Source organism: Gobio gobio (genome assembly GCF_949357685.1).
Source record: "Gobio gobio genome assembly, chromosome: 7".
Lineage (NCBI taxonomy): Eukaryota > Metazoa > Chordata > Actinopteri > Cypriniformes > Gobionidae > Gobio > Gobio gobio.
Genome location: NC_137103.1, coordinates 3,778,788 through 3,800,174, shown reverse-complemented (window position 1 = coordinate 3,800,174; position 21,387 = coordinate 3,778,788). Strand labels below are relative to the sequence as shown.

Genomic DNA, 21,387 nt, shown 5'->3' with positions numbered 1-21,387 from the left:
TTTACAGATTGTTTCCTTATTTAAATTAAGATATTTTACTTTAATTTTACAATTTTTGTTTGGCAGCCGTAGCTGCCAGTCATTTACCATTTTTTAAAGTTTTTTTTTTCATACAGTGTTAAACTGTTATTTTACAAATTTCCCTTGTTTAAATTAAGATATTTTACTTTAATTTTATGGTTCAAAATCCATGTAATCCATTTAATTTTATGGTTCAAGATCCAAAATCCTGGTTTGCCTATAATACTTCGGAGTCCAAGGATGGTGGTTTTGTGTCCTCTCTGCAGAACGAGTGTACATGACCGTGTTCTCGGATTACTCATTCCAAAGCTCCTTTACTTTTTATGACAAGCTTGATCTTAAAACTAGCTGACAGTAGGGATGGGCATTATGACCATATTATTCTACATACATGAGAAATTTTATTTCACAATAACCATATCACTATATAGGTATTTTATTTTATAGATATTTTATTAAGAAATACTACAGAATAATACTGCTTAGTCTTCACTGTATGATATTATATGCATTAATATCACTTGATTCTTAAAAACGCAGAAGGTCTTCTATTGTCTTTTGTTGTTTGATTCAAATTATGAGACGACAGTTTATTAAGCTGCTGCCCCTTTAAGAACGAAAGCACAATGACACGCATCCGGGTTTCCCCACGTTAACTTGAACTGTTTAACTCTAACGTTACTTCAAACATAACTGACTGTTTATATCAAGTGAATAAATGACAGGGATTTTGAGATAATTGTGTGCATTTTACCGAAAGGATCATTGATTGCGGGATTGCATGCTGTTGGAGAGAGGTGGCTTAATGTTAGGCCTACTCTTTATTCTTCATTCATTCATTCATTCATGTTTCTTTATCAAAATGTCAATAACTTTAAAGGGTTAGTTAACCCAAAAATGAAAATTCTGTCATTTAATTACTTAACCTCATGTCGTTCGACACCCGTAAGACCTCCGTTCATCTTCAGACACAAATGAAGATATTTTATTTGAAATCTGATGGCTCTGAAAGGTCTCCATTGGCACAATGCACTTTACACTCTCAAAACCCTTAAAAGGTACTAAAGACGTCGTTACAAAGTCCATCTCACTACAGTGGTTCTACAATAACTTTATGGAGTGACGAGAATAGTTTTTGTGCGCAAAAAACCCTAAATAACGACTTACATAGTGATGACGATTTCAAAACAAGGCATCATGAAGCTTCAAAGCGCTATGAATCAGTGAGTCGAATCATGATTCGGATCGCGTGTCAAACCGCCAAACTGCTGAAATTTGGCGATCCAAACCGCTGAAGACTCACTGATTCATAATGCTCTGAACCGCTGAATCGACTCAATGATTCATAACGCTCTGAACCGCTGAATCGACTCACTGATTCATAACGCTTCGAAGCTTCATGATGCCGTGTTTTGAAATCGTCATCACTATGTAAGTCGTTATTTAGGGTTTTTTTGCGCACAAAAACTATTCTCGTCACTCCATAAAGTTATTGTAGAACCACTGTAGTGAGATGGACTTTGTATCGACGTCTTTAGTACCTTTTAAGGGTCTTGAGAGTGAGCCGTGCATTGTGCCAATGGAGGCCTTTCAGAGCCATCAGATTTACACCAAAATATCTTCATTTGTGTCTGAAGATGAACAGCTTCGGGTGTCGAACGACATGAGGGTAAGTAATTAATGACAGAATTTTCATTTTTGGGTGAACTAACCCTTTAAGTAACGTTACGTTAGTACAGTGCTACGCGGATATATTTACATTCCACGATATAAAAAGGTAACGTAATTGCAAAATCTCTAAGGATACCCAGCAAACAGGGGACGTCCCCCGACGTTGTGAACGTCCGTTTAGGTCCGCAGTAGGTCCGCTTTGCGAACGTTCGTAGGACTTCCCCATTTGGTCTGCTTTATAACGTTCGCTGGCGGACGTTCGGAGGACTTCTCCATAATAACGTTCGCTGGCAGACGTCCCGATTTGGTCCGCTTCGTAACGTTCGCTGGCGGACTTTCGGAGGACGTCTACATTTGATCCGCTTAACGTTCACTGGCGGACGTTCCAAGGACATTTGTCCAGGCCAGTTTACGAACGTCTATTTCGTCCCTCACCTGCCATTTCCATATGGGATAGCAACACTTGCAAAATCCAGTCGCCCATATGCATTGCCTTTTATCATCAGACCTGACACAACTCAGACAAATGAAAAATGTAACTAAAATAAACCTGTATTAGATTTAAAAAGGGATTTGTTTATTTCTTAAAATCCCTTAAATTAACTGTGATAATGGAAAGTATGCAACAAAAAAATATATATTTTGTAGATTAACATATTAGTGAAGTAAACTATAGGCCTAAAAATATGATTTGAATGAATTGTAGGTCAATGTTACAAATAACTTTCCTGTTACACTTACCAGTATCACTATCATCATTTAAACATTAATTTAAACATCAAAACACGATACCCTTCAATAATATAATTTAGTTTAGTATGTTTTTAAAGCTATTTAATTTACGGGGACACATGAAATGTCTACAAATGTATGTCCTCATAAATCACATAAGCACACACACAGAGAGCGAGAGAGAGAGAAACAAGGTTTTTTTATCCTGCTTCAAAACTAACACAATGCTGCCATCTTCTGTTCATTGAGGGGAGGGCAGCACACACAGACACAGAATAGATTATTCAAAGAAATATTTAAATAAATAAATATATTGATCTGAAAAATAGTATAGTCCTTTTAAATTAATCCAAGTTCAATTACCGAACATACAATCTTAATTTAATATAAATAAAAATATGATTTTACAAGATATGAGAGAATTTCTGTTCCCCCTTTTTGTCCATATTTAATCCCTCTGCATGGCAACACCGTTTGAGATATCCAAAATCCGTTCGCATTTTAGAATCTTCCGTATCTTTGTTTCATGTTGACCGAGTTTGGTGGAGATTGAATAAATCGCCAACGAGGAGAACGTAAAAACTCAGAGCCTGAATTATACAAATATTCAAATTCAAACCAAAATATCTGACTTCCTGTTGGTCGGAGCAAATGACTGTAAATTAGAAAGTTGTCCGGCTCGAAGAGAACAATATATGTACCGAGTTTGGTGACTGATGATAAAACTAACCCCCCCACTTTTGTCAAAAGGTGGCGCTATAGAGCCCCTCATCCCCGCCCGTTTCTGAGGCTTTGCCAATGTGTACTGACTGACATCTCTGTGTGTGTTGAGTTTCAAGCAGTTTCAAGCAATTTCAAGCATGCTAAGAGCCTCAAAACAGCCAAAAGATTATTAAACTTTGACACGTTGCCATGGCAACAGTATTTAAAATTTCAGGAATCCATTTCATATGTCTCTATCTGCCATGTTTTCACATTATACTGATGAAGTTTGAAGTAAATCTGGTGAAAATAAGATGGTGATTCAAAGCATTTTTGAAAGTGACACACTTCCTGCTGCCAGTTGGTGGCGCTATAAATTTGACTCACAAAAGTCATATCCATGTGATCGGCATCTTACAACGAACACTCAGCTGAAGTTTCATCCAAATCAGTCAATGTTTGCAGAAGTTATAACACACTTCCTGTTTCCCTTTTCTCGCCTTAAATTCGTTGCTTCGCCACGGCCAAACCATTCGAGATATCAAAAATCCGCTGACTGATATCAAAAGATATCAAAATCCGCACATGCTGACTGAGTTTGGAAATGATCGAAACAATGGCCTCGGAGGAGTATTTTAAATTCCAGAGCAAGCATTTCCCGATGAGGTCTATATGTGTACCGAGTTTCATACATGTACGTTCAAGTTTGTTTGATATATGGACCAAGTTTTCAGACCCCACTTAAGGGGGCGCTGTCGAGCCCCCCTGCCACGCCCGGGTACCCGCTTCAGCCCAGCTCTGATGGCCGCCCATTCCGATGTGTGTGCTAAGTTTCAAGAGTTTTCGAGGATGGTAAGTGCCCCAAAAGTACCCGAGAAGTCAAAAAAGAAAAAGAATAATCTTTAGAAGAACAATAGGGCTCTGTGCCCTTTCAGGGCTTGGGCCCTAATAATCTTAAGAAGAACAATAGGGCTCTGCGCCCTTTCAGGGCTTGGGCCCTAATAAACTGAGCAATTCCAATAGGGTCATCACACCATCAGTGATCGGGCCCTAATAATATCCGTGGAGCTAGGCCTACTCAGTCACGATGAAGGCCTGTGTGTGTGCGTGTGCGTGTGTGTAGGGGTTTCGTGTGATAGTTGAGATGGCCTTAAAACTATATGGTCTAAAGTTTTAAATATAGGCCAACTTTATCTGCGATCTTTAGACAATGGAAAACAACAAGTTTATTTACTACATTTCATATGTTCAAAGTGATTTAGAAAGAGGGGAGGGGGAATCCCCCCCGTGAGTGTCATCATCAGCATCACTTTTTACATAACGCCCTTAAATTTGAATTAACCTCTCACCTTTGAGAGGGGAGTGTTAGTGGGTGCGGTCTGTTTGACCCAGAACATACTGCTTGAACGGTCATTTCTCACATATATATATACCGCATATATATATATATATAAATATGTCTAGTGTTAAGACAGTATCACCATATATATTTTACAGTAGGCTAAGTATATTTGCACTAAATGTGCAAGGGGCCATGGTGGCAACGGCGGTTCAAGGGGCCATGGCGGCAACGGCGGTTCAAGGGGCCATGGCGGCAACGGCGGTTCAAGGGGCCATGGCGGCAACGGCGGTTCAAGGGGCCATGGCGGCAACGGCGGTTCAAGGGGCCATGGCGGCAACGGCGGTTCAAGGGGCCATGGCGGCAATGGCGGTTCAAGGGGCCATGGCGGCAATGGCGGTTCAAGGGGCCATGGCGGCAACGGCGGTTCAAGGGGCCATGGCGGCAACGGCGGTTCAAGGGGCCATGGCTGCAACGGCGGTTCAAGGGGCAACGGCGGATCAAGGAGCCATGGCGGCAACGGCGGTTCAAGGGGACATAAATCAAAACAAAGACTTTGTCAAAATAAAACAAAGACTTGGTAAAAACATGACATAAACAGACTTGACTTGTCTGTGACACAAACTCACCAACAAGCGGGTCACATGGACTGATGACAAGACAAAGACACCTGTGAACAATGATCAGACAATGAACCAATTACATGACAAGAACACATGGCAGGATCACATGAGGGCCAGGGAATCACATGACAAAAACCAGGAAGTGCATGACAAGACAAAACATGACTGTGAACATGACAAACTGAAAACATGAACCGTCACCAAAACACCCTGTGACAGGAAGTCATTTGTCACTTTAACCAGGGTGGTTTCACTGCTATGAAGTTTACAAAAACCAGATTGAAGTTGCTCAAAAAGATTATTAGATGGATAGATGATTATGGAACTGTAAAGCTACAACTCATTCTAGAATTTTAGCCAGAAAAGGAAGATTTGATATAGGGCGATTGGTTATTTAAATAATCCCAATCTAGATTTGGCTTCTTAAGGACAGGAATAGCAGCAGCCATTTTTAATGCAGCTGGCTCAAAACCAGTACTTAAGGATTCGTTGATTTATGTTAAGCCCTGCTGGGCACAGGTGTTCAAAACAAGACTTAAACCAGTAGGAAGATGATCAAGTATGCAAGTAGCAGCTTTGAAATTTGAAAGCATGGCACCTGAAACTTTGCCAAACTAGCATAAGAACTATTCCCCGTATCCCCCAGAGTTAGATAAGTCCATACACACCATTCTCATCTCCTTGTGTGCCATAACTCTGTCTGACGCACCCACCGCTAGCCTAGCTTAGCACAAATACTGGAGGTAAATGACTCCAGCTAGCCTACTGCTCGATAAGTGTCAAGATAACACCTACATTTGACTATTTACATGTTGTGATGTGTATAGTTACATTGTGTACCAATACCGATGGAAAATGAAAAGTTGGAACTATTCTCTCTTTCCTGCGTAATGATCGAGGAACTTTGAGCCTTACCACGAGTGCAGCGGCGCAATGATATTACACAGGAGAAATTGTTAAAGTCCCTGTAAAGTCAAAACTAAACATGTGTTCTGAGTTTCTCACACCACAGATAAATGTGTTATTAACAACCCAGCCAAATTTGAATCATAAAAAAATCTGGCAAGTACATAAAATAGCTTATCAAAAACTTGAAAAAATGAGCAGCTTTCTCTGCTCTCAAACGCTGGGGGCGTGTCTGCTGTCTGCGCCGAAACTGCGCCCACTCGCGAGAAAAAGCTGCCGTGGCACACAAGACAACACTCACTGATCACGACCGTCTATGATCACGACGCATCAGATGTCGGCGGGACGGGAGGATGAAGGCCCGGGCGGGGGATAGTCGGCTCTGCAGCAGATTATCAGTGAATCCCAGTTGTCTCCGGTGAAAGTTTGTAAAACTATCCGGTGTAAAGTCATGCAGAGGCAGGTGTCGGTGGTGATCCTCAGCTCTCCATCAAGGCAGCTGTTCACAAAATTAATCCACCTCTTCTTGACCATCGTTTTTGTTTTGTAAGTTGTATGCTATAGTAACTAACAGTAGTGACAGTAACTAGCGATCGAGCGGCCGAACTGAGGCGAATGTACTCTAGTTATGATCGTGTTAGGGGAGGAGCCAGGCTCGGTGGCTCCAGTGCGTCATCGAGCCACCATTTTAGCCCCGCCCAGAAAATCTTGAACACAGCAACGGTGAAAAACTGTTTAGCGGTCTAACTTCTGAATTAATTACGCCGGATCTGCGTAATATTCTCGCGCATGCGTCGTGGAGGCACACACGGAAGACAAGAACAAGTTGGATAAAGGTGTTATTTTGATATTTTGTTTGCGCACAAAAACTATTGTCGTCGCATCGTAAAATTATTGTGGAGCCACTGTGGTGAGATGGACTTTGTAACGACGTTTTAAGTGCCTTTTATGGGTCTTGGGAGTGTAAATGTACTGAATGCTAATGGAGGCCTATCTGAAGCCTTTCTCAGCCATCAGCTTTCAACAAAAATATCTTAATTTGTGTCTGAAGATGAACGGAGGTCTTACGGGTGTCGAACGACATGAGGGTGAGTAATTAATGACAGAATTTTCATTTTTGGGTGAACTAACCCTTTAAGAAACAAAGACTGATAAGTATTGCCTTATTAGTTTTTTTAATTTTTTTATCTTTCTAGGCTCTCTCGCGGCAATGCATTTCAATGAGAATGCTGATCGTGAACAGGCAAAGACCTTTGAGGGCACAGCTGTATATAGGATAATGTATCCTAACTCTAAGAAGGGGCAACCTACAGCGAAGCCAGTGAAAACAAAACCCACTTTTGGAGTGTTCAGAAATGTGCCATTTATTATAAATGCCAGTTGTACACTTGAAATGTATAACAATATTTTCAAAAGAGTAAAAGTGTCACAAGTGTTTTAGAAATAGTGCAACAAAGAAATTGTACTGTTTTATGGCAGGATATGTCTGGCACACCAGATCCTCCTGTAGTCCCAGGGGAAACTGTCGTCTCTCAGAACGATGTACGTCCCCGGGGACCAAAACCAGGGAGCAGACGTCCTGTCGAGGCAGGGGCTGAGGTCCGGGGAGTGGTGACTCCACCCAGAGGTGGTGGAGGCGGATCTATTTGCGTCTCGAGAGACGTCCCACTGTCCACTGTGGTTTTCTCTCAGGCATCCAGCCCCGTTAGGGCTGGACGCCATGATGCAGACGTGGCCGAGGCTGTGTCTGTACGCATGTCCCCCGATCGCTCTGCTCCCGGGAGTTCTGGCGCGGGTCCGTCGAGAGGGGATCAGCCTACTTCTAGTGGCACCCCGCTGGCCGGCCTGAGTATGGTTCTCGGACATCGTAGTACTGCTAGACGGCCCTTCGTGGCAGATCCCTCTGAGGAGCAGGCAGGCAGGGGGCACAATATTCCACCCCCGGCCGGAGCTGTGGAACCTCTGGGTCTGGCCCCTGAGGGGGCTCGGTACCTAGAGGCTGGCCTGTCAGCAGGTGTGGTCGAGACCCTACTCAGCTCCAGGGCTCCTTCCACCAGGAGACTATACAGCCTTAAGTGGAATGTGTTCTCCACTTGGTGTAGAGAGCGTGAGGTGGACCCAGTTAACTGCCCAGTGGCTTCAGTGCTGGAGTTCCTCCAAGATTGTTCCTCCGCCGGTCTTGCACCATCCACCCTTAAGGTGTATGTGGCTGCCATTAGGCCTTTCCACTCGCCTATAGGTGATGGACCATTGGGGAAGAACCATCTGGTTGTACAGTTCCTCCGTGGGGCTCGGAGGATGAGGCCTGCGGCTCGCTCCAGAGTCCCAAACTGGGACCTGGCGGTGGTACTCGAAGGGTTGGCCGAGGCCCCCTTCGAGCCACTGGAGTCGGCTGAGGCGAAGAACCTGACCCTTAAGGTGGCCTTTCTCCTTGCTATTACCTCTCTCAAGAGAGTGGGGGATCTCCAGGCCCTGGCTGTTACGCCAACCTGCCTGGAGTTTGCCCCCGGTGGAGTTAAGGCCATCTTGCATCCTAGACCGGGTTATGTGCCCAAGGTTCCATCTCGTGGCATGGTCAGTGGTTCTTCAAGGCCTTCCATTCCTCCTCCCCACCTGACGGCGGAAGAGGGAAGACTTCACCTCCTCTGCCCTGTCAGAGCCCTAAGAATTTACTTAGAGAGGTCTTCCCAGTGGAGAAAGTCAGACCAGTTGTTGGTGTGCTTTGGCTCACCCAAGAAAGATCGTCTGCATCTACACAGACGATCAGTAATTGGATTGTCCAGGCTATAGCCGCGGCTTATCAGGTGCGCAACTTGCCTTCACCTATGGCCGTGAGGGCTCATTCCACCAGGGGCATGGCTTCCTCGGTGGCCCTCCTTTCTGGAGTCTCGCTTCAGGAGGTTTGCGAGGCAAACCTTCATAAGATTTTACAGTCTGCATCTCCCGGCGACGTCTGGTGCCAGAGTGCTCGCATCCTAAGTGTGGCTGGTCTCCCAGCTTCACACGAGGACGGGCGTGATTACGGTGTGGCATAGTGGGTAGTTCGTTCCCAGAGTGTCGTCACTCGACACTGCGTCTCATCGCCACACCTATCACGGGCAGAGCGCTCGCTTCATCACAAATAAGCTATTGTGTGTGTGTATCAGCATCCCTTTGTATCTTCCGGTTATGCCGTCATCTACTACGTCATGACGCAGCACAAATCAGGATTGGGCAGATTTCATTCATGCCTCAGACGCGCTACGCTGGGGGCGTTCCCAGAGTGTCGTCACTCGAGGACACAGTGTCTCGTTCCCTTCTCGGGGAACAGGGGTTACAGTCGTAACCCGAGATGTTTTACAGCGATCTGTCAGCACACATTAAAGAGACACAAACACACATTTATTGTTTGAATTGGGTATACAAATGTCAGAATTTTAACGCTGAGGCTTTTTCAAACCAAAAGAAACAAAGAACAAAACTATTGCGATTTAAAGCGTTTAGTGAAGTTGTTCACGCATCAACTGAAAACACACAAAAGATTGATTCCTGGGATGTAAGATCGGTTCATTAAAATGAAAATGGACTTTGGCAGCTTCCACACAGCTGACATGTTTACCTGTTGTAGCTTATCCATATCTTGTGCATTAAATAAAAACAATGTTTTTGACCCTCCAATATTTTTGGGTTGGCAAAATGTCAGTGCATCAATAGTTAAAATGATTATAGTATAGCATTACAATCGTCTCAGTTCAGCAAGCAAATGCTCCTCTTCTGATGTGGAGCTGGCCATTTCCGATTTCTCCTCTTTGCTCTGTTTAATGTCTGCTCCTATAAAACCCTCATCCTCATCTGTCTGAGTCCCCGATGGTCCTTCTGTCTGCTGAAATATCCTCAGCTCATGAAAGAGCTCCTTCGGCTGAGTGCTCTCCTGCATGGCTGAAAGTATGGGAGACTGGGGCTTCTGCGACAAAAACTAAGAGAACAGACAGAGAGAATGTCAGTAACATAAAACCGCTCACTATCCGTCGTCTCTTCTTAGCCTTGCATTACCTGTTTTAGGTTCTCTGGCAGTTTAGGGTCATGGAAAATCATTCTGCATGCTTTGTAGCCGTACCACACGGCCAGAAAGATCAGGACAACAGCAGCTCCCACCACCAGAATACTGGCCAGGAGCACAACCGCTATGAGCCAGGGCTCCACCTCACCTGAGCAGACACAGAAATGACATTACAGGATGTTTGCATTGACCATGTGTACATGTGCACCAGTAATGTGATCATTTACAATCATCAGAGTAAAGACTTAAATTGCATTAAGATGTTTACATGACCCCTTCCCTCCCGCCTGCATGCAATTATTCAGATTATTCGCTAAGAAATGTGATTTATTTTACCCCATTATTTACATGAACTCTCATACAGTTGTGGTTACTGGCCACTGTTTTAATCTACATTAAATGCAAAACAGATTTCTATGGACGTGTTGAATTTACGTGTGTTTTCCACCATCAGTACACTGCATTATATTCATGTCGCGCACCATTGTCAACATGAACTCCACACCCCAAAAATGAGTTTCAGTTGATTTCTTTACCGCTATGCTTATGAATCTGCGCATGAAGCACATGTGCACTTTGATCAGAGTGGAACGGATGCCATTGGAGTGATTATTGATTAAAATCAGCATACACCACTATGATTATGGTTACTAAGTGTTGTGTTAACATGAGGTGAAGTTTAATCACAATATTGCCTTAATCTCATTATAATCTCATTATGAGGGTGCATGTAAACAAACATAAGTGGACATGCAGCGTCTGCAGCACAACTGGAGAACACACACTGGTTTATATAGGCGAACGCTTACCGCTGTGTGAGTTGGTTACACAGGTCGTGTTGCTGAAGAACACACACTGGTTTATATAGGCGAACGCTTACCGCTGTGTGTGTTGGTTACACAGGTCGTGTTGCTGAAGAACACACACTGGTTTATATAGGCGAACGCTTACCGCTGTGTGTGTTGGTTACACAGGTCGTGTTGCTGTAGAACACACACTGGTTTATATAGGCGAACGCTTACCGCTGTGTGTGTTGGTTACACAGGTCGTGTTGCTGAAGAACACACACTGGTTTATATAGGCGAACGCTTACCGCTGTGTGAGTTGGTTACACAGGTCGTGTTGCTGAAGAACACACACTGGTTTATATAGGCGAACGCTTACCGCTGTGTGTGTTGGTTACACAGGTCGTGTTGCTGAAGAACACACACTGGTTTATATAGGCGAACGCTTACCGCTGTGTGTGTTGGTTACACAGGTCGTGTTGCTGTAGAACACACACTGGTTTATATAGGCGAACGCTTACCGCTGTGTGTGTTGGTTACACAGGTCGTGTTGCTGAAGAACACACACTGGTTTATATAGGCGAACGCTTACCGCTGTGTGTGTTGGTTACACAGGTCGTGTTGCTGTAGAACACACACTGGTTTATATAGGCGAACGCTTACCGCTGTGTGAGTTGGTTACACAGGTCGTGTTGCTGGAGAACACACACTGGTTTATATAGGCGAACGCTTACCACTGTGTGTGTTGGTTACACAGGTCGTGTTGCTGTAGAACACACACTAGTTTATATAGGCGAACACTTACCACTGTGTGTGTTGGTTACACAGGTCGTGTTGCTGGAGAACACACACTAGTTTATATAGGCGAACACTTACCGCTGTGTGTGTTGGTTACACAGGTCGTGTTGCTGAACTGGCTGGTTTTATTATAGTCCAAACACAAAACCGCCACTTCGACGCAGTAGGTGACCAAAGGCTCCAGATCTGGTAACATAACTCTGGTCTGGTCTCTTATTAGTATTTCCTGTTGAGAATAAACAAACTATTACCTTAGTTTATAGTTATATTTAGTTTGCTTTTGAAGGATACATATACATTATAATACAAAGTATTGGGACACCCCTCCAAATAATTGAATTCACTACTAAATATTCCACGCTCAACTGTTAGTGGTGTTATAACAAAGTGAAAGTGATTGGGAACAACAGCAACTCAGCCACGTAAAATCCCAGAGCGGGGTCAGCGCATGCTGAGGGTCACAGAGCGGGGTCAGCGCATGCTGAGGGTCACATAAGTCGCCAACTTTCTGCAGAGTCAAGAGCTCCAGACCTCCAAACTTCTGTGGCCTTCAGATGAGCTCAAGATCAGTGTGTAGAGCTTCATGGAATGGGTTTCCATGGCCGAGCAGCTCATCCAAGCCGCACATCATCAAGTGCAATGCAAAGCGTGGGATGCAGTGGGGTAAAGCGCGCCGCCACTGGACTCTATATACTAATTCTATATTCTAATAATATGACCAGCGCCTGTATGTTGAATGTGAAACTAGTGAATGGTGCCATTGCATTCATTACCTTTTTTGCCTCTCCTTTTTTCCAAAAATGGATGAGGTAAGAAATGTGTGTAAAGACACCCCTCAAGTGTGTTTTTCTCATAGGAGGATCAGTGATGTCAACTTCTGTTTGTCCTTTTGTGCTTGTCAGTTACACTTTAAACAGCATTTATTAGCATCCCTTCTTCATTTATGATTATCAAACCAATGCAATGTTTGATGTGCAGTGCATTCAGAAAAAGTCAGTTATTTTGTTGCAGTCTAATGCTAAAATGCAGTAAATTATGTATCATTGCTCATTCAGTACCCCATAATGACAAAGCAAATAAAAGCTTTTTAAAAAAATAACAAGTCAAATGTCATATTTACAGAAGTATTCAGAACCTTAACTTTCCTAAGGATTAACATTTGAACACTCCTGCATAAATAACAACCCCATACGAGACACACACAAACACACACCTCACACTCTGTATTACCTAATTCTCTCACACACAGAAGTATGAAATCTAGATTGATGTAAAAAATTGGCATTTTGGCCTAAGGCTGCAACAACAAGTGTGAAAATGCGAAGGGTTCTGAATGCTTCTTTGAACATGTGACACTAGAGCGATATCAGTCCATTGATGATCCAGTAGAAAACCCCTACCTGTGTTCTACAGTCGCTTCAGTGGAGCATCCCTACTGACAACACAGTCAAAATAAGCATATCAGAAATCAAGTGACTCACTTATAACATCCACTTTTAAATCTTCAGTCCCAACCCAATCAGACGTGTCTTCATGTAGTTCTGTCCGAACGCGAAGTTGGTAAGATCCAAAAATGCTAATTCTGTCAGTGAAATCACAGCTTAGAGATGAGCTGCGGACACACACTGGCTCATACTCGTCATTCCACCTTCTACACACACACAGGGAGAAAATAAAACAACAAGACTTTCATCAACGCAGTGAAGGGTCAAGGGTCAAGCCAAACATCACTTGTCTCTTCATCAGACACATATCCTTCAAGAATGATTTTATGTTCAATATTAAAATAAGAATGAATGATAATCAAGTTATAACAGTGTCCTACATTTGATAAATCAGTTCTCTATATTCAAGGAGTGATTTTGAATATTGTAGTGTTTTAGTTGCTCTGTGCTTTTGAATCCAGCTCTGATGTCTGTGTCAAGATGTGCTGACAGGAAAATGTCCTTGGTGTTTGAAGTGAGAAGAGCTCAGCATGTGTTAACTGTATGTCTTCCTAAAGCGACCCCCGGGGTCATCTATGTTACAGCTATGTGACTCTTTTGGGGACTCAAAATGTAACAGAAATGTACCTCTCTGATATACTTTTCTTTCTTTATAGAATAGAATAAAGTCACTTCTGTACTAAATGTAGTATCAGCATGTTTTGCAGATTCAGCTTTGTTGATAGTTAGTTAAGATGTCCCGACCTTGATGGAAACTGTTTTTCTGGGAAACTTTGTGTGTGCGTCTCATGATTCTGTGCAGATCCAGTATTGGAGATGGTCCTTTCTGCAAACGATTCCAGACTTTGAGGCGTCTTTTCTGTGACCTCCGAGGTCATTGAGGATTAATCTGGGCCTGGGCGACACGGAGTCTACGCATTTTTAGTGATATATGCTCCTATCTGTCTACGTGTGGAAAGTTGCTTACATTGCATGTTGTTAGAACCAATCAGAATCATTCCACATGGCAGTAATGACGTGTCTAGACCTTGAAAACCGTATAACTGTTCAGAAAATTGTATGTACGTTAGACGGAGGCGGGGAGACTGTTAGAGGAAGCGCGGCCTACGAACTCCTCTTGAAGCTGGCTTCTGCTGATGAAACTGCAAACTATTCTTCAGTAAATTTTCTTTAATTAATCTGACTCCTGACTCCTGGTCTTCATTTTTCACTACTGGTCCGGGGTCCTAAGCTGTTACCCCAACAGTTTATGGTGGAGATTTGGCGAGCAATCATTCCTTGGTACACCTCTGGCAAACAAGTAGATAAGGTAGTATATTTTTATTATTAGACTTGTCTGACTGGAAGAGACTGGGTTAGGGGAACGGGAGAGCTTTATTTCAATGGGAAATAGGGAATAATTATACTAAGGATTGTGTTTCGGCTACTCTGAGTAAGTCGAGAGCTTTTTGAGAAACACACAAGGGGTATAAGAAGTCGCTCCAGTAGGCCAATAATTTGGAAACGGGGTGCAACGTAGGCATGCTTAAAGGGGAGAGAGCTGATTAAGGGCTAAGGTAAGGAGACCACTCCTAAAAGGGGCATGCGGCACTGGACAAAGGGGGCCAGTGCATCACCGCAAACCTTCTCCGTCTCTTCCAACTCAGATAGGGGATCCCCGAATTTAGGACAATAGACAGTTAGGGATTAAGTTATTAGTTAAACAAAATAAAAATAGATTCAGGGTTGTTTGCCAGGGATGCATCAGGAACGATCCCGAGTAAAATGTAAGGTATGACCCAAATTGGAATGGACCAGTAAGTGACTTTTTCGTATAAGTGTACTTTGCAGTTTCATCACGCAGAAGCCACAGCTGTGTTGGTTAAAGATCGCCGCCTCCATCTCTGCTGGTATAATTTCAGGTGAGTATGAACTTTGACTAAAATGATGGCTAACAATTTGAGTGACATAATCAGTCCAGATAAAGATTTTGAGACGAAAGACAGCAAACGCTGTAAGCAGCGCTGCTCTAAAGCCCTGACGTCAAAGAAATTTGAAAGAATTATTAAGTAAATGGGCAGCAAAAGGTTTTAATTCTAATTGGAAAAGTTAATCAGAAACTTGACTGGCTAAAAGCTAAAAGACTGGAAAAATTTGAATTCCTAACTGTTTGTGAAATAAATTGGCAGAAATCACTGAAAATTATGTAGGATTTGGTTTGTGTAGTGTGAGTAAAAGGACTTGAAGTTGTTGTTTTTTTTTTTTTTTTAAAGAAAAAGGAAAAAGCAGATATAGTCACGGACACGGAGGGATTTTAAACAGAGGTACACAGATTAAAAATAAGGAAATAAGTAATAAGTTCATATATTGACGTCTTAAGGAATTCCTTTTAAAAGGAAAGATCTATGATCATTTTAAAATAAATTATGGTTAAAAGAATAACGACATAACTATATAATTAGAGACATAGAGGGTTTAAATGATAAAAATGTTAAAATGATTCGTGAAAAATTCTGATAAAGTTTATTTGACTGGATGTTGGTAAAAACACTGTAGGAGAATTGTGTTAAATGTGTAAATAGTGTTAAAAGCTAAAAACCCTAGAAGCTGATGTTTTGTTTTCAAAAGATAAGCTCATGCAGAGCTGTAATAAAACAATTCGCTTATCTGAATCTGCCCCACCATGTCATTTCTGGTGCTGTGGCTAAAATTGGAAGAGTAACTAAGACTCAATTTGGATGTTTGAAGTTTAAATTTATTGTTTGGGCAAAAGACAAATATAAAATTATGGTTATTTGGAACCGTCAATTCTGGCAAAAGATAGAGTTAAAAGGAAAATGTCTGTCGCTTATTTGAAAACAATTTTAATTTCTAGCCAGGTCTTACGCTGAGATAGTGTGAAGTCTGATGTTTATTGGAAGATAAATGCAATCTCTAGCCAAGTCTTATGCTGTGCTAGAGTGACAAGTTAAAAGTTTATGAAAATGCAGTACCAGTACTGAATGCATAGAAGTCTCTCTCTTTCGAAACCAGCTCAAGGCTGATATCTGAGCCTGTGCCACAGATGATAGAAGATATTGATGAGTAAAAGCACAGGGCATCACTTGAAAATAATAAGACATGTTTTAGGGAAAACATAGTGTTTAAAAAGGTATGAGATGTTTTTACACATAGACCTTAAATGAGAATGAATTTAACATTAAAGTTAAAGTCTTAGACGACTTTTGAAAAGGTTATCAGAGAGGGAGAGAGAGAGAGACGGCTTGTGGGAACAGGGATGGTGCAATCTGTTATCGCCCTGCTAAAGCTGAAACAAAACAAAGAAATGATATCAGAACCAAAACAATCCAGCTGACTTTTGTAGAGACAAATTAATAATAAGCAGACGTAAAAGCTCAGTTTAAATAATAATTTGAGTAAACACTAAAAGTAGAATTTGCGAATGAGCAATTCATGTTTAATGTGTGTGTGTGTGACTGCTCTTTATGTTTTGTATGTGTTGTATGTGTTCCTAGAACTGTTCTGTCCTAATTGGGTGTCATTAACCTCTGGAATGAGTATTTGACCATTACAGATGGGTTAAGGTAAACGACAACCTTTAAAGAAACTGATAATTTTGAAGGAATCTGGTGAAAAGGTGATCCAGAACACGGGACGAGCTTTAAATGGATTATTATCCAGCTCTGTCTGTTATGACGACTTTTGTCATTTATGATGTTGATTTGAATTACTCTCTGGATTAGTTAAAGTGGAATTGTAAAGTTAAAGATTGCCGTCCATCATGGGTTAAAACCTTTGTCTAAATTCAACTGAGGGCTTAAATTTAAATAATGTCAATTGATTAAAAATGGTAGGAGTAAATGTTATAGACTTGACGGCAGAGACAAAGTGACAAATTGGCTGAAGTCACTATCTAAATTATCCAGAGACTCCCTCAAAATTCTGAAAGGCCGGAGGGCGACCAAAGAGATAACTTCTAAAAATGAAAAGTTTTATTTTTACTTTATTTAAATTTTTTTATGATACTTTGATTTATATAGAGAACCACAATTAATGTTAAAGAAGCAAGTGACTTTAAGTCTTTCTGTGTGACTGGGATTGAGATAAGAGGAATATAATATTTTGGTTTCTGCAGAGCAGTAGAGATAAGAAACAATAATGATCATATTGTGTGGCATCTGCAGATTGATAGAACAATAATGAGAAATAGCCCAAAGATTAATGTTGTGAAATAGAATTTAGGAACACCCGTAAAGTTAAATGGAAAAACAGCTTTAAAGAAATTGATGATGACTTATAGTCCAAATTTAAAGTAATATAGGAAATTATGAAATCTGTAAGTTCTTTGTAAAGTTATGACACGTTTGGGTGTAAGTGGCAAGATAAGGCTAGTGAGGATTTGATGAAGTATCACTACCAAGTGACATGAATTAAGAGGTTTAAGATTTTGGTCATTTGGAGCTTACACCTGAAGAGTTTTAATGGACAAGACATTGAGAATAAAAGAAAATTATAAAAGGGTACTTTAAGGAAAACCCTGATGAATGATCTTAAATGTTTTACTAATAACATGGTGATTAATAATTTGGTATTTAGTATGATTAAGCATAATGTCAATATGATAAAGATGAGTGAACAAACTTATTGAATGGAATACGAATTGATAATTAAGTCATTTTGATGAAAAGGTTTTAACATGAACTATTTTCTTTTTATGGATAAGTTCATCAACAGTTATGTGGGCTATGAGGGGAGAAAATGAGTCTGTTGGAAAAAAAAGTAAATTTAGCAAAAGGGTTCTTGAGTAAAAATTAGGAACAAGTTTATGTTTTAAGTGGAAATAATGAGATGGATGATATGAATGTTTTATTTTATTTTCTATTCTTTTGAGGTGGGGCATGCTATATGAGACTGAATGCAATTGGATGGACTATTATGTTGTTTATTTTTATTTATTTACTTTTTATTTTTTATTTCAGGCCACTATTGAGTTTTATACCTGAAAAGGTCGGTTTTGAAAAAGTAATTACAATCCTATTTTTTTTTAATTGGAAATTAGGAACCAGCCTAAATTGGTAGACCATTAATACCCCCACTTTGGCCTCAGGAGAAACTTAAAGGGTGGGTTCTAGAATCCACTGCCTCTCCAATATAATTGTGTATATATATATCTTAATTAAATTTATAATCAAAGACTTAGTCAATATTTATCTTTCTATATTATTATCATGAATTGAACTATCCTCCCTAGGTATGATTTTGTTTCTTTCTTTATATTGTTTTAAGTTTGTATTTGGTCTCTGAGTTGTGACTGAGGGTCTATCCTAGATGTGTGTGATGTCTGACGAGAACACTCGTATCAGGAAAACTATGTGATCAGGAACTATTATTAACCTGTCTCCATGTTTTTACTCATTTGAAAGCAGACCTAGGGCTCTGCTGACTCTTGAATGCACTTTCCAAAAGGTTCCAGAGAATATCGGATCCTGTTGAGGGTCAACGATCTTAAGCGATGACCAATGAGCATGAGGTGATTCGCCGATGACGGGTAAGCTCTTCTGTTGGCCAGCGGAGGACAACCTAAGCCAATGGGGGTCACCGCCATTGGGGCACCTCCCAGAAAGGGGGGTGTTTTTATGTGAGGTGTGTATGAGAGGTGAGGCAGATGTCTGTAAGGCCAGCAGCATCACTGTGGGGAGGGGAAGCTGTGTTTCGTAGGGGCCAAGGTCAAAACTGGACACGGCAGCCCCTGCCCTAATATTGGCCCCTCTATACCGCTCACCAAATACCGCATAATTGAGAGCCAGGAAACACCTTAAAGATTGGCATTCAAGGGTCAGCTGAGATCATTCTGGTCACTTTAACCTTGCAAATTTCAGTCATGTGTTCAGATTTTAGAGGCATCACACACCTCTAACTTGATGGGAATGCAGCAACAGAGATTGCTCATTTAGCCCGGCTTCCAGAGATTAAATATGGATTTGTCTTTCATTTTATTTTATTTTATTTTATTTTATTTTATATTTCCTTTTACTGAAACCCTAAAGAATTGTATGAATACTATTGTACTATATTGTCTGTTCCCCTCTCAATGAGAGAAAGCACGTTATCAGTATGTTGATCAGGAGTTTTGAGAAGAACATTGGGGCCTTGTTTGTGAGTGGAAGGGGTAAAGAGCCTCAAAACGGGGACTGGTCTTTTTAGTGGCCAGCATGTCCGTGATGAGGTGAAGAGACAATTGTGACCCTAACGGGAAACATGCGTCACCACTTGACCTTCCGTAGTGACCTCACTTGTAGACCAGACGTGGCGGTATGGGACCCCCACATATGGTCTAAAAGGGGGGAATGAAGGGTCAAGGGTCAAGCCAAACATCACTTGTCTCTTCATCAGACACATATCCTTCAAGAATGATTTTATGTTCAATATTAAAATAAGAATGAATGATAATCAAGTTATAACAGTGTCCTACATTTGATAAATCAGTTCTCTATATTCAAGGAGTGATTTTGAATATTGTAGTGTTTTAGTTGCTCTGTGCTTTTGAATCCAGCTCTGATGTCTGTGTCAAGATGTGCTGACAGGAAAATGTCCTTGGTGTTTGAAGTGAGAAGAGCTCAGCATGTGTTAACTGTATGTCTTCCTAAAGCGACCCCCGGGGTCATCTATGTTACAGCTATGTGACTCTTTTGGGGACTCAAAATGTAACAGAAATGTACCTCTCTGATATACTTTTCTTTCTTTATAGAATAGAATAAAGTCACTTCTGTACTAAATGTAGTATCAGCATGTTTTGCAGATTCAGCTTTGTTGATAGTTAGTTAAGATGTCCCGACCTTGATGGAAACTGTTTTTCTGGGAAACTTTGTGTGTGCGTCTCATGATTCTGTGCAGATCCAGTATTGGAGATGGTCCTTTCTGCAAACGATTCCAGACTTTGAGGCGTCTTTTCTGTGACCTCCGAGGTCATTGAGGATTAATCTGGGCCTGGGCGACACGGAGTCTACGCATTTTTAGTGATATATGCTCCTATCTGTCTACGTGTGGAAAGTTGCTTACATTGCATGTTGTTAGAACCAATCAGAATCATTCCACATGGCAGTAATGACGTGTCTAGACCTTGAAAACCGTATAACTGTTCAGAAAATTGTATGTACGTTAGACGGAGGCGGGGAGACTGTTGGAGGGAGCGCGGCCTACGAACTCCTCTTGAGCTGGCTTCTGCTGATGAAACTGCAAACTATTCTTCAGTAAATTTTCTTTAATTAATCTGACTCCTGACTCCTGGTCTTCATTTTTCACTACTGGTCCTGGGTCCTAAGCTGTTACCCCAACAGCAGAGTTAATTTCACACGGCTTCATATTTCTGCTTCTAAACCCTCCAGTGCATCAGTGTATGAGCATTAGTCTGCAGTTTGGCCTTTTCTGTTTTCAGAGACAGAGCAGGCCACTGATGTCATTCTAATAGTATGAATTAATTCAATTATATTTTAAAACAGTCACACATTTTTAATAGCAGGCAGTGAAACCTGTATGAGTGTATCATAATGAACTTACTTGACTTCAGCGGTGTAGTTAAACACTTTATTAGTGGCGTTTCGTGGCGGATCCCATTCCAAAACGAATCCCATATCCAGTGATTTCACACTCACATTCTCAGGGATCGGGACGCTCTCTGACCACACACACACACACACACACACACACACACACACACACACACACACACACACACACACACACACACACACACACACACACACACACACACACACACACACACACACACACACACACACACACACACACACACACACACTTACTAAAACAAAGGTCTACTAAAATACATCACTGGAAAATACACATGAAATAACAAAAGTCATGAAAACCCTGAAATAACACAAATGGGAGTAAGTATGACCAATAAATATTAATTTTCCTGGAGTGGATTTTCACTAAATACACATAATACATATATAATACAATTCAATTCAACTTCGTACCTAAAGGTGTATATAGTGTGTTATCACTTTGTAAGGAGATTCAAACGCAACATAGGCACAATTATATATAATATTTTTATTATATAGTGACACAACACTGTAGCAACTCATAATGTAATAACTGCACATAATGTAATAATTCTCAAAATGTAGCTCATGTAATACAAATTTTTACATTGTGCAAAATGTATTACATTATAAACGTCATATTTTCATTATTGTAATAGTTTTTAAAACATAAAAAAATATTTGAATTCCCTTAAAGTACATTTTTAAAAATCAAAAGCCTGTGAAATGCAAAATGTTTACATATTAATGCTATTATTAATATTAATAAACAAAGC

The 21,387-nt window shown here is 41.0% G+C and overlaps 1 protein-coding gene across 1 annotated transcript; it reads right to left on the bottom strand.

Annotated features, from left to right (window-relative positions):
• Positions 1-9,709: 9,709 nt before the first annotated feature.
• On the bottom strand, positions 9,710-20,402 carry LOC307129344 (interleukin-10 receptor subunit beta-like; the record flags this gene model as incomplete). Its single annotated transcript, XM_079821673.1, has 6 exons — positions 9,710-9,949; positions 10,027-10,181; positions 11,695-11,842; positions 12,390-12,502; positions 13,098-13,267; positions 20,395-20,402. 6 exons carry the CDS (start codon positions 20,400-20,402, stop codon positions 9,710-9,712), a joined length of 834 nt encoding a protein of 277 aa, XP_079677799.1.
• Between the last annotated feature and the right edge of the window lie 985 nt (positions 20,403-21,387).